The 14,870-nt window shown below is 35.6% G+C and overlaps 1 protein-coding gene across 7 annotated transcripts; it reads right to left on the bottom strand.

Moving 5' to 3' along the window:
* Positions 1–459: 459 nt before the first annotated feature.
* On the bottom strand, positions 460–7,225 carry LOC140004220 (long chain base biosynthesis protein 1-like). 7 transcript variants are annotated; one of them, XM_072048336.1, is made up of 15 exons: positions 7,085–7,151; positions 6,602–6,701; positions 6,405–6,505; positions 5,732–5,827; positions 5,559–5,653; positions 4,303–4,394; positions 3,821–3,914; positions 3,662–3,734; positions 3,425–3,557; positions 2,650–2,824; positions 1,820–1,960; positions 1,645–1,740; positions 1,348–1,489; positions 1,135–1,262; positions 460–980 (listed from the first exon to the last, which is right to left on the bottom strand). In XM_072048336.1, the coding sequence occupies exons 4-15, from the start codon at positions 5,820–5,822 to the stop codon at positions 804–806; spliced, it is 1,437 nt and encodes a 478-aa protein (XP_071904437.1). In that variant the 5' UTR covers positions 5,823–5,827; positions 6,405–6,505; positions 6,602–6,701; positions 7,085–7,151; the 3' UTR covers positions 460–803. The 7 variants fall into 7 exon arrangements, with proteins under 7 accessions (XP_071904437.1, XP_071904439.1, XP_071904436.1 ...); XM_072048338.1 differs by lacking the exon at positions 6,405–6,505; XM_072048335.1 differs by lacking the exons at positions 6,405–6,505; positions 6,602–6,701 and having other exon boundaries at positions 7,085–7,225.
* Positions 7,226–14,870: the final 7,645 nt, after the last annotated feature.

Raw genomic sequence — 14,870 nt, 5'->3', positions numbered from 1 at the left:
CCAAGGCTTTTCCAGAAACACTACCTGGATGTATGCAGATGAAAAAGATTTTAATAGCCTGGTACTACATTTCCTCATCCATTGATGTCCTTGTCTAGTCTCTTTCTCAAATACAAATCTTTTCTAGTTATTATGTGATATCACTGATATGGTAGTCTTGGTACTGCTCTATCTTCCTTGCAAAAACTATTGTGCAGTGCACTGAGAGAATAATCACAAATAGATGTCCAAGTAATTATTGATTTCATCTTTTGCAATATGATTCTGGATGAGACTCAACTACTAAGAATCGCAACGAGCTTTGAACATAAAGCTAGAATGGTTCAGATGTCATATTTCCGGTTTGGTGTTCTCTACCTTCTTATGGATGGTCTGATAAAGCATCTTTTTCATCTGACGCTTGCTGTGTAGCTTAAGATGGAGACGCCCAACAAATCCAGGAAATAGAGGTTAGTGACGTTTAACTTAAACATGAATATCTACATTCAATTGACGACTACGGTTCTTCTGTTATCCCCTTTCTGGTGCTCAGGGAGAATAAAAGGAATCATATTCCACTACAAAGATCTAAATAGCTTGCATCAGTCAAAATTGTACCATTTTAGCAGTCCTACTGAATTCGGATACAAGGATTAAAACCAACAACAGATTCAAAATACTCGTGCACCTGTCTTCAAATAAACTTGCAGTCTTCTTGCCATTTCTGCTTGCATGAGAAGATCACTGAATTGAAGGTCCATCACCAGATCTGAAATCCGTGCTCCAATTGAAAAGACCATGCCAGACTTCCAAGTTTGCAACATCTAATCATGACCATTTAAAGCCAGAGCTGCAACTCTCTTCAGTGATTCACCTGCTTTCATTAGGTCGTCTTCTGTATGAGCAGCAGAGACAAATAATCTAATGCCCACAGGCAATTTGCATTTGTCAAGAGTTGATCTTCTTGAAGTAGCAACGAAAACAGTGTCTTCCTTCAGTACCTGCGGACACAAGATTTATTTCAACTTCAATTTTCAAGATGGACAGAAAGGATGTGCAGGCGTGTGGTTTCCAAGTTCCAGATGTAAACTCAATCAGGCAGACCAATTAGGGAAGTAAAAGAATTTACTGGATGAGTTCAAGTACAAAACTTACACGGTGAGCTATCTCTTCAAGCACCTGAAGGTCACCTTTCGAGGAACCTGTTGATTTTTTTAATTGGAGAAAAACAATTGGTGATGCCGGATCACTTGCTATCTCAAGCCCTTGAATACCAGATAACCCTGCAAGCCAAGTTTGAAATGAAGAGCATATTCCTCACAGTTGAGGGATAAATGTAAATAACAAGACATGAAAAACTGAACGAACCTTTCCATAGCGTGCCAACATTTTTCTTCAGTTTTGTGATAAGATCAGGATTTTTTTCCAGGATATCAATTGCTGTGATTGCTGCAGTTGCTAGGTAAGGGGGCAAAGAAGCAGAAAAGACATAGCCAGAACTGCTAAGCCGCTGCCCAAAATATATACTGGGTAAGCATTAGTGCAAAGACCTAAACAGCTCAAGGAATATTGTAACTGAACTTTAGAGTCGTAAATTTATCTGCACTGTATCCTCATCAATGCAAGAATTCATATTACAACATTAAGCAGATAAAGTTTACATACTTGGTGGTCAATCACTCTTGCATTCCCAGTGCATACTCCTCCCTCTGTAGCCAATGCATGCCCCATAGCCGCCGTTATGATATCAATCTTGTCAACCTACAAGAGGACACAAATATAAAGCCACAAACAGGGACCTTTTGACTAATTAAACTTGGAAAAGGTACAAAATCATTACCGGAACTTTGCAGTACTCAGTTAAACCTCTGCCGGTACTGCCAAGAGCACCCAATGAATTGCTCTCATCCAGTAAAACACGGAATCGATACTTTTCCTTGAGTCTAACGATTTCATCTAAGGGAGCAATTTGTCCAGAATTCTGTAATTAAGCTAAGCCATTCAGAATAACACATCGTTCATCAAATAGAAGCTAGTTTGGAAAAATAAAAAATTTTAGTGGTAAGCATGTTAAGACTTGAAAAATACAAAGAAAAGAGAAGAAAAGAGGCAACATCAGCACTGCCTTCTTGGGACCAGTTTCCTTAACTTTGTCACATGGCACAGCCAGTAGTGCTACATGATCTATCATACTACTCTCTGGATTTCATGATTGATCCTTTATACCATATAATGTATAGTATTACTTGCTCGCCAATATTTTTCTTGCCATGTATCCAGCATACACCTCTCCTTGTCCTCTCCTTGTCCAACATACACCTTTTCATGCCTTTACCTGACATGCCAACTTGACCCTATCCCCTTGTCCTCTCCTATGAATAACAATCCCCTCTCACTCTGTCTCCCTTGTGTTACTTTGTCTAATTCTGTCTACTGCCTTGATCACACCCAAGTTTACATAATGCCCCTGACTAGTTTACAACTAAAAAGATAAGAAATACTCTTAGCAACTCAACAACTTGGAACAATGCAGAGGAAAGTGGGGGGAAACTTTTCATTAAGGTGAGGTGGGAGGGAAAAGGGAATATCACACTACATATCTATTTGCTTCTAAAACATGATATGTGCAAGGATGATCAATGCACGATGTCATAACAAACCAAATAATACCTGATACACCGCTTCTACCACAATATAGCGCCTCAGCTTCTTTGCACGCTTGTTCTCCTGGGTGACCTTCTCTAGCATATTTCTTAAGGATTCCATGTCATTGTGCTTGAAATATACTACTGTACTTCTGGAAAGCTGAAGGCCATTTTGAATTGCCCAGTGCACTCCCTCATCCCTGGAAGAGCAAAAATTCTTTTGAGAACTCATAACAAACCTTTAGACAGATTACTGCAATAGATTTGCCAGTCAACAACTGAAAGAAACAAATACACAAAATTCCGGTGAATCATGACAAAGTGACATTATATGATGATGTATATTGATGCCCTGTACCATGAAGGAACAGGTAGACATGGAAATCATAGGGATATAACTGATATATCATATAACTAATATCCAACACTGTTGCTCAAAAGGGTGGCCAGTATATGCTAGAGAGTAGCATGAATGAAACAAGAAGAATAAGAAGATGATGCTGATGAGAGACCGAAAAGTAATTAGGCAAGCAGGAGGAAAAAGTTAAAAGAAGGGGCAAAGAAACAGATGATAGCCAAAGCTTTAGAAAGGAAGAGATGTTTCAGTATGCAGAAGTGATCAGAAATTCTACTCAGACATCTTCATTCGTTGTTAGTTACATAATTGGATGATGCGATACATCAAACATAAGGCAAGCCATTAATGACATATACTTGGAATCCGATCCCCAAGCAAAGAAACATCAGTAGATGACTAATGTTCATTGATGAGTTAAAACAGATAGATTGGATATACTCACACAACAATAACATCTCCCTTTTTGCAAAATGCTGGGATTGCACTGAACATGGTGGAAAGCCCATAAGAGTAAAGTATAGAATCTGGAGTACCCAAAAACTTTGCTATTCTGGCCTCACAATCAAGGTGGACATCTGTACCAAAGATCAAAGGATAACTGGGTGCCCAAATTTCCAAGTTAAAAGGAGAAAATTGCAACCATGCCCATTGAAGTTTTGCAGATTAAATCAATTTATACCTATTGTTCCATAAAATCCACGAGGACCGCAAGAACCGACACCATATTTCTCCAATGATCTTGTACAAGCTTCCTGTTGTGCAACTTAGCTATGAAGGACATGTTTAAGAAATCCAACAGCACAAATTACCAATGACAAGAAAGGTAGCTTCTCCTTACAAGTAATTTCCCATGTCCGACTAATCCAAGGTAATTTGCTGAGGCAAAATTGATAACTTCTGTGCCATTAATTAATGTATGTGGTCCTGCAGCACTGCAAAGATACACCTGTTAATCAGAATGTATTCTTAACTGCAATAAAATCAGAAATTGAGATACTCAAGAACTTGTTTACTTAAACAAGGGAAGCATCATTGCTTTATCCATCACCTGGAGTCACAGTATCACGGGACCAATTTTTTGAAATAGGGCTATCGAAACAAATGGCCCCATTTCATTCAGTAAATATAAATTCAAGTTGCACATTTCCTTTCACACGTACGTTATTCTAACCATTTTCTCGGTAATTCCAGATAAAATTCTATGGTTCCATTTACCCCTCAAAAAAAAAAAAAAGTCCAACTTTACTAAACATGGCAGTTGGAAAAGCCAAACTTCAACAGGAAAATACTATGTAGGGGGCAAAAAAAGCCCGACTTTACCTCTCCAATGCAGGAGGTTCATATTTCATATCATCTGTGATTTTAGGAATTAGAGGTTCAGGAACCCACTCATCACATAGCTCATCAATTTCCTGAAAATATCAAGAAAATGCATTTGTCAGATCAGCCTGGTGAAACAAGTGACACTTTAGAAGACAGAGACACCAAAATTTTAACAGGTTAGCCCGGTCAGAAGACATAGAATAGTGCTTTCATGTAGTTTACTCTTCTTCCATTACTCCAGTATGTATTAGGCTTTATAAGAATTGATGGACTTCGATTTTCTTGCACTAGATATTGGAAGGTAATTCACTTGTAAGTTTAGGCTCCAAAACTTGGTGCACACTTCAGCTAAATATTATGCATCTTCATTGTGATAAAACAGGTAAGATGACATGCTCTATACCCTACTTTCTCAATGTGGGTTTTCTTTAAAGACCAAAAACAATACGTATACTAATTAACAATTAAAAAAAATGGACACCAATTGAATTATTCTCAGATTGGAGAGGGGGCCTGGCAGAGAGAGAGATTGCAGCTTTAACATCATATGCACAGATACATATTGGGGCAAAACAAACTTACCATCTTTATATGCACTACAACTTCGAATATAGACACTTCTCAGTCTTTCTTTTCTGAAGTGTTTGGTTGCATTTGGCTGGGGAAATCTTTTGTGTTTCCCCCTTTTTTTTTTTTAATTTTTCATTTCCTTGCTTTCATACTGTGATATATATCTCTCCAGGAAGTTTTATTTCTACAACATGCTCATCATTCTATTCCTCTAAATCCTAAGCTCAGGGAAACAAAACTTGGCATAGATGCAGCTATCTAGTATCTCAGTTAAGACAATCGCACTAATGTTTTGACACCAAAATTCTTACTCTAAGACATGATACGGATAAAGAATGGTCCAGAATGAACAGATACACCAGCCTCGTGAGAACAGAGTAACATACATCAACTGTATCATACAACGCTCATTTTAAACAATAAACAAGCACTTTTCCTATAGACACAGAACAATTCTAGTATCAAGAACTTTACATCCAACTCTGAGTATTACTGCACCCTAATAGCAATTCTCTTACCATATAAAGAATCAACACTGGAAGCAAAGGAGTAAGAGAAAAGCCCAGATCAAATTCTTTTTCTTAATTTGAGTCTCAAAAAGCACAACACAAACCAGGCCAACTGAAAAAAATAAACAAATGAAGAAATACAAGTCCTTTGGTGGCTAGGTATCCCTAACAAACCTTCTTTGTCAATGGTCTTTTAGGTGGTTTATAACTCTTCTGCGAAAGAAGGAAAATAATGACCACAACGAGAAGACCCTCCACAAATAGATGACCTACATGGAAACAGGAAAAGTTATACACCCCCAATATGAGGAGTAAGCATTAGAGCTTTATCTGGTTTGATGGCATACCTCCAATGTTCACTCCAAAGACAACTGCTCTTGCAAAAGGAGCATCAAAAGCAAAAGTAAGCCAATCTGATGCAGCTTTTAGCATATCCATAGCAACTGATGCCATTGTACTAGTTAGCTAATTGCATAAATGCAAGGAAATTTCATTCAACCCACAAAGAAGTAAAAAGAAGGACAAATAAAAGGAATTAGAAGATTAATATATAGAAATTAAAGGTTGACTAATAGCCTAAAATAAACGTTGCATCTTCTCAAGCATAAAAAATAAGAGACATATCTTGTTAGACGTGCCAATCATCTAATATTCAACATAGTAAAGAATTTTCGCATGCTTTGGTGTTTGGGGTTGGCAACAACATCCTAGTTCTCCTAGTGACAGATATCTGGATAGATTCTTCTTCTTTATCTCCTTTATTTTCCCCCACATTCAACTAGAAGAAAGGAGATTTAACACTGACAGATATTTTAACCTCCCTTAAGATGAAATGTCAGTTTTACACTAGCAACTACACCTCAAGGTCCAAATGGACGTAACATGTTTAATGATGGCATCAAGAAACTCAGAGATTCTTTATCGTATACATGTCTCTAAAGAATGGTCTTGATTATTTCTCTAATCCAAAAAAAGTATAAGACGATGAGTTTCATTGTCATAAGATATCAAAAAACTTACTAAATGAGGCCTACAAAGCTTTCTGATCAATTACAATATTGATATGGTTTGAACTTTCAATCCCATAATTCTAGCTCACACCACCGCTCATGTTTTTGACTCTGCATTCAAAGTTAGCTTCAGCTTACGTCGTTGTTAATTTAGTGCCAATAGCAATTAATAATAGGAATTATAAGCATAAAGATGAGAATTTTAACTTCATTTGAAATGGTTTCTAGCCCAAAAACTCCCATATATTCTTCCAATTACATCATCCATCCACTAGGCTCAAAATCACAGCCAATCAAACAGTAGCTCCTACCAAAAAAGGGAAAAACAAGATGAATATATTTGGCAAATTCTAACATATTGAAACTGGCCACCCCAAAAAAGTGAATTTGATCAGATCACATCAATCGCCTAATTAACAATCATACTCGCAACATTTTCACCAAAAAACTAATACTAATCAACAGCTTAAGAAAATCAAATCTAGTTAAACGGAGGAATTCCTGTGGAGGAGAATATTTTTGTAGAAATAATTAAGCAAAATCTTAACCTCCAAATCCAAAATTATTCTAATATGCATGCAGAAATTACCAAAGCAGATTTACTAATACATAAGGCGGAGAAGTGTTAGTGAAGGGGTGGGGGATGGTCGCCGGCCGGCAAAGAGGGGACGGGAGAGATGGATGGCGTACCTCAGGCTGGTGCTTGGCTAGATGCTGAATGACAAATGGAGAAACAGTTAATTTTGTTAGTCTTTTTGTTTTAATAAATGGGAAATAAAGTCCAATGTCTTTTTGGAAAAGTCGAATTTCTTTATGAAGCCAACTTTGGCGGTTCGACTGGTCAACCAGTGAACCAGTAGCATAACCGAGTTGGGTTTTTCTTATCTGATCGGACCAGAAAATGACCCAATACTCCAATAGGCACTTGAATTTCAGTTTATTTACCCCCCCGCGCGCGGGTTTCACCAACACCAAAAAAAAAAAGGGTAATTTCAGAAACCTCCCCTAAGGTCTGTCATAAAATCGCTCAGCTCTCCTAAAGTTTTTAAAATATCACTTATCTCCCCTATTAACTTGATAAAACTAAATACTCCAATGAAAGGTTACAAATTGACAATAATACCCTTGTTCTTAATAACTATTTAAGCAAAATGCCCAAACAAAGTGAAATTTTTAAACCAAAACGTGTAAATTAAAAAAATTGCTATTTAATAATGGTCCATATTTCTTTACATTGGAGTCGTGGTAGGATAGCCAAGGACCGGGATAAATTAAATCTAATGAAGATCAGCTGCTTAGGAGCATTTAATGAGTAATTAACATGTTGAAAAATTTCGTGGGCGATTATAATTAAAGAAGTGAAGGTATTTTTTTTAGAAAATATGTTTTAATAAATGATTTAGTTTAAGTTGTATTGAAAACTAAAATAATCTCTTCATACATGTGAATTTTTCAAGGTGTAGAATTTGTTTTTGCTCCAATACAACCAAAATAAATAGTTTAAATCAAGAAATTTACCCCTTATAAAAATTTAATCTTATTTTATTTGTTATTGTTGTTATAAACTCCATAAGTAGGATAACATAAGAGTAGTATTGGAGCAAAAGTTTTATCTTTCTTGTATTTCCTTCAAAGGGGTTACAATGTTACAAGAAATGGCAATTCAAAGGAGGTAAGTGAGATTTTAAAAATTTTAGGGGGCTAAGTGATATTATGAGAAATCTTAGGGGAGGTTTCTAAATTATTCCAAAGAAAGGAAGAAGGCTTTAAATGATATGCCTACTTGGCTAATTGATAAACACAAACATGGGAATTTCTAAAAATTAGGAGGTAAACCATTTATTAGTTTAGAATAATATGCTCCATGAGTTTTATGTTGTTCATAATATTTGGTTCGCGGAATGACACAAAACTGGACTACTAATCGTATGTCATCTTATGTTTGGTTGCATTTTTATACATGAGATGATACATCCCACCTAATCGAATTAACCCCTCATACGGGACATAAAATAATTCGATAGGGAGAGGTGATATGAATTATCCCAGGATAGTTTAGTGGTGAGATGATAAAATAGACTTATTTATCCCTACCAATAGAATAACGTTTTATTCCAATAACTATATAAACTTATCCTCTCACTATAATATTATCTAATTTTTGGACTAATTTGCCACTATTAATACCATAACAAGATTTTGCACGAATTTGCCCCTGCAATAAAAAATTAATTTTGGACTAATTTGCCCATGTTAATAATATATAATAATCTAGGACTAATTTGCCCATACTATTAACAAAAACTAAAATTTTTACTATTTGCCCATATTAATGAAAAGACTAAAATTTTGGACAAATTTGCTCTTACTAATGAAAATTTTATGTTTTGAACTAATTTGCCCATTTTGATTAAATAACTAAATTTTGGACTAAATTACCCCTATTATTAGTAAAATTAAAATTTTGACTAATTTGCCCCTATTAAATTTTTAGATTGATTTATCCTTATTAAAAGCAAAAGTAAATTTTGTGCTAATTTGGCCGTACTAGTTAATTATATGACCACATTTTGTTGGTTAATATTAATGTGTAAAAGATTAGACACGTCAATTGAAACTTGTGAAACCCATTTGGTAAGCTCGAATTGGGCTCAAAATAGAAAGACTTGTATGTTGGTTCAGGCTCGAACCACTCAAAACTCATATATGTGTGTTATTTACTAATATCAAATTCATGTTCAAATCATGTACATATGTACATGTGCGTGCGTGTGTATGTTTGTGTATGTAACTTTCTACAAGTTGAGTTTGGGCTTACTAAAACCCAGTTAACAATAACTATAGGTTTGCTATAAGGGTATTTTGGTCTATAAATAAGTAATTCCAACTCATCCTATTTTCAATTAAATACAAGTTGAGATTATTTTCTAAAACATTCCATTTAACATAAAACCAACTAAATACTAGCTAACGAGATTACTCATCCAGAGATGACTCAATCCAAGGATAAGTAATCCTCTCTCATCCAATCCGTGAACCAAACGTACCAAACCTTTGGTAAAGAAAAGGGCATTTCTCTTTAAATGTTTTGAATTTAAAACATAAGCCTTTGAAACTTTAAACTTTTCAAAATTCATGCTATTAGGTAAAATCATTCTTCTCCTAATTTACTATTTTATGAGAATATAAACAAATAATGTTGAATATGTACAATATATGATTATAGGAACTTATTCATCTTGTAATGTTAGTTACTAGTGTAATTTAGTACGCATTTTTTGTTATTTGGTCTTTTGTATCAAAAATTTCATGATTTGGCTTACAAGGTTTCTTGGAATCTATATGATTTTATGAATGAATGATGTTTTTCATATAAGATTCTTTTAATTTCGACATGATAATTTGTAAATGGACGCAAATTTGTTTTTGATATGGTTCATTTTTTTTTTATATGTCATTGTTAAAAGGGTAAAAGAGTTAAGTATTGATCCTTAAAAGATAAATGTAAGAAAGAAATTAATAATTATTATGATATATGTGACATGCGTATAAATAAATATAATAGAGAAAAACCTTTTAAAGTTTAGTAACAAGTTAACTAGCATCACACAATAGCACAAGTTATCTGAACTCTCATGTGAAAGGTTACAATGAATTACATATTTGTAGAAAGGTATAATATATTTTACAAAATGAGACATTTTCCTATACCTATATCATTCGTGGACCATGGAATAAATAGTAAATATTTAAGTCTTATATAAGAAAAGTAATTGGCAAACCACTTTAAGAGGGCAAAATATTTTCTTATATACTTTGAAAGCACACAAAATTTTGTAAATGTAGTGATAGAAACATCATACTTATTATTGAGTTGTTGAACCCATAATCCAAGGAAAGTTACAATATAATGAGTTCCTATATACAAATACATATATATATATATATATATGTTCCTATAAGTTTCTAAATAAATTAAATCCTTTTTATCCCAATCAATAAATACAAATTGTGACGACCCCACTTCTCCCTAAGGCGAACCAGAGGGTTGGCGGGTCGCCTGCCTAGCTCTCGCCAGGGCTCACGCAAGGAAACTGGCTAAACCCTTCCGACGTACAACTTAAACCATTACAAAATTCGTCACCCGAACAAGCCAATCCTTAAACGACCAAAACACTAAGAACACATTAACTTCAGAGATAACATTACCATTGGACAACTGAACATCCACTCTTACGTACATCTCCAATCAGATTAAAACATAATTACACTTATACATTACAAACCACAAAGTGAAATCATAAACCCAAATACATTCATACAAGTCAAATAACAACACAGGGTTTGCACTTTTCCAGTTTCAAGTGGCAACCCAAGACGAAAGATACGTTGTCTGATTCAAAACAACATTCATAAAAGGTAAAGGCAGACTTCAGGTCTCTCAAATGCCAGAACCTGTTCAGGAAAACAAGTAACGTGAGGTGAGCTAAAACTCAGTGGTGCCCCAAACATGCAATCATATAAAACAAGTAGCAAATAATAACTCCAAACTAAAATTCAACAAGTAGGAAAGCATATAACAGCACAAGGTAGGATACAGGGCTCTCAGGAATCATTTTCCACGAACTTGATCAAAATTTAACCGCAGTTGACCCTCCGTCAACTCTCACTATCTAAAGTCCTAGTAGATTTTTTTTTCATTAACATGCTCCGACCAACTTACTTCCACCGGGCCCATTCATCTCACGAGAGAGTTTGGTATTACTCGAGTATACCTTTTTATAGCCTAGTCGAGGGATTCACCCAACGACGTCACAACAAGTGGTTACCAAGTCAGGATAAGAGGCCCTCCCACCTTAAGGTGTGGTACATTCCCCTGCCTGGTGGTTTAGTTGATGAGTCCATACTCCAGTCAACAGTTGCAAGGTTTTTGGTACTTGAGTTAGGATAAGAGGCCCTCCCACCCTCAGGTGTGGTACATTCCCCCACTCAGTACTTAACTAGAGCGAGCAAAATATTCGAGAAAATATTTCAAGCAAATCAGCACTCGAAAGGGCTAGTGCGATAAAGTACACACTGCCCATTTCGATGGATCAGGAAAACCACTATCCGATTATCACATAACAAGTCAAGAAAGCACTTTAACAAGATAAACATAGAACAAGCAAGGACACTCACCAAAAGTGAAGCTCAAAAGTCAAGCTGGGAATCGAAATCCACGTCCTCGCTAAACCCTAAAAGACCAAGTTTTAAAACTATAAGTTTTACTATACAAGTTCTTGGTTTATATATGAAAGATTATCCGATATATAACTAGTTTATCTTCTCAAAGTAAATCCACAATTCTCTTTGAATTAAAACTAGTAAAAGTGATAAAGTATTTTGTACGGTTTCTTTGAAGGTACTTTCTTTCTAGAGGTGCAAACCAGAACCCCCTTACTTCAAATAAGGTTTCTTGCCGGACAAGTTTTCTACGCCTTTCATTTAAAGTTATTAAAATCTCGTGTTTTTAACAATTTTCCCCTAAAACAACTAGCCAGAGACAATTTTACAAAAAATCTAGAGTTTAGAAGTTAATGCAATTATTTCCTAAAGGTAATAAGGCTAGTTTAAGCAAAGGAAAGAATTAACTAGTTGGCATGGTTTTAAAAGTCCCGACACTCGAATTTTAGCATTATCGTACTATACTCAATTTCTATAGCTTGATACTAGGACAAAATATTTCAACAAAGCTTGGTTAAAAAGTACTCAAATTCAAAGGACCAAAACGGCCTTCACGATTCTAATTTACTTGCACATTATATTCCAATTTGCCAATATAGAAAAATCACAATTCAAACATCAATTTCACTAGGGTTTCATCAATCATTAGCCCTAGGTCTCAACAAGTTCAATTCTAATCAAGAAAAAAAAAATTAAACAAAGGAAGTCCAAGACATCAAAACAATTCCAAACCACAAGTCATGGACTTTCCAAGTGCATTTCGGCCAAATCACTTAAACGATTCCACCAAAATTTGACTCTTGTAAAAAAATACTCAAATGGCCAAGAGCTTCATCAATCATTAGTTCTTGGCATCAAACAATCACTTCTTACAATAAATCAACCGGAAATTCAACTCAAAACATAAAGGAAAGTCACGGCCAGCTTAACTCACAAGTAACTCTAGAAATTCAGATTTTTTTTTCTTTCATCCACGGCTCAATCAGCAACATGCATGATCAAATAACTAATTAACTATCAGTTTAATTCAAAACCAGGCTCGGACATCATAAAAAAAAAATCATCAACCAATCAGAATTTCATCCAAGGCTTCTCGGTTGGCTTGCATGCAAGCAGATTCTGCACTGCTTCGATTTTCTTGCTTATTCAAGGCTGATTAACCTCATGCAAAGCTTAATCATCCAGTTTTTAGTTAGCTAAACACACATCTTGGCTCAGATCACCTCAAATTAACAAATTAAAGCTGCAATTCCCAGCTCAATCTCTCGGCAATTCCCATTTTCTTCACAATCAGATTTTCCTGTGACTTAATTCATCATCCAACTGCACAACCATCACATGCATGCTCATAAGCAACTTCATCTACCTATAATTAACTAGTCTAAGTCCAGAATTTACCTCAACTTGAAGCTCAACTCACGCGACAAGCAGCTGCAATTTTTCTCTCCTCTCGGCTTGCTAAGGAACTCGGGTATGGCTGGTCTGAGCTCGGTTAGTGCAGGCTGTGGTGTTGGTTGTTGGAGTTAATCACAAGTGGTTGAAGATGAGGAAGGAAATGGTCAGTTCTCGGCAGTGATGAAGAAGATGAAGACAGATAGCTCGCACAAACTACCTCTTGCTCTCTCTCTCTCTCTCTCTCTCGGACAGTTCAGAAATGCAGCTTGCCGACTCTCTCTCCCTTGCTCAATCTTACAAATGAAATGGAGGAAGTGTTGGCTCTCGGTTCTCTTCACCAGCTCACGGATGGAATGAAGGAAGAACGGTAAGTTTCTCTCTTTTCTCTCTAGCTTACGGACAGAAAGAAAAAAAATAAAGAGCTCGGCTCTTTCTCTCACTTCACTCTCGGTTTGCGGCAGAAGAAGGAAATGGAAATGGAATTGTTGTGGTGAATTGGAGTTGATGTAGTGGTGTGGGTGTAGTGGGATGAGCCGGCAGTATGGAAGTGCTTGGATTTGAAGCTTGCCCAATGAAGTTCCATGACTGCATGGTTAATTTGAGATGGAGGAAGGCTAATTTGGTCTTTTAACATCTTGTCCGACCTTCCACTTAGGTCCTCACTCATAATCTAATTCCCAAACTTTACCTCAAATGAAATTTGATAGCCTACTAGTATACTAATCTCGTAAAAATTCAATTATCGAGATTTTAACGTCCTAAGTGAAATTATAAAGGGTTTTGACCTAAAATCGATTTCATCTTAATTCTAGGTTCCCGTTGACACTTAACGTTATTAACACTTTGAATTAGCGATCAGAATTCAAAGAATTAATTTTAAAGCAATAAAACAATCTACATCAATAAATATTATTTTAACTTGGCAAAGTTCAAATAGTTTAATATTTTGCACAATTAAATTATTTGTAACATAAGAATTATTATATTTTTTTTCCATACTTACTTAAGAACAAATGAAAATAAAATTTATTAAAAGTCTAAAATGCAAATGCAATATGTATATATATATATATATATATATATTTCAAGGTTCTCACATCCTCCCCCCTTAAATGAATTTTGTCCTCAAAATTCTCACCTTCTAAAGAAATAATTTGGAGTATTTTCTCTGCATATTTTCTTCTAGTTCCCAAGTTGCCTCCTCTATTCCACGATTTCTCCCAAGAATCTTCACCAAAGGAATTTTCTTACCTCTCAATTCTTTCACTTCTCTTTCCAAAATCTTAACTGATCCTTCTTCATAAGTTAACGACTCATCCACCTCAATTTCTTCCAATTGCAACACATGGCTTGGGTCAGGGTGATATTTCTTAAGCATAGAAACATGAAATACATTGCGAACCTTGGCCATGCTCGCAGGCAACCTCAACTGATACGCCACTTTACCGATTCAGTTCAAAATTTCAAAAGGTCCAATATACCTCGGCTTTAGCTTCTTACCCTTTTTGGACACTACTCCGCCCTTCAAGGGTTTAACTCTTAGGAAAATTTTTTCTCCTACTTTGAACTCCAAATCTTTCCTCCTTGTGTCGGCGTAGCTCTTTTGTCGACTTTGGAAAGTTTGAAGCCTTTCTCTAATTAGTTTCACTTTCTCATGAGTTTCTTCCATCCAAGGTATAGCCGTTGGGTCTAAAATTTTCTTCTCTCCCATTTCATCCAAATGAATCGGAGATCGACACCTTCTCCCATACAATGCCTCATAAGGTGCCATTTGAATTGAAGCGTGATAGCTGTTATTATAGGCAAATTCTACTAAGGTCATATACTGACTCCATTTACCTCCAAAATCCAATATACA

The sequence above is a fragment of the Coffea arabica genome, chromosome 5e, assembly GCF_036785885.1.
Source record: "Coffea arabica cultivar ET-39 chromosome 5e, Coffea Arabica ET-39 HiFi, whole genome shotgun sequence".
Lineage (NCBI taxonomy): Eukaryota > Viridiplantae > Streptophyta > Magnoliopsida > Gentianales > Rubiaceae > Coffea > Coffea arabica.
This window is presented reverse-complemented; position numbering and strand designations above follow the sequence as displayed.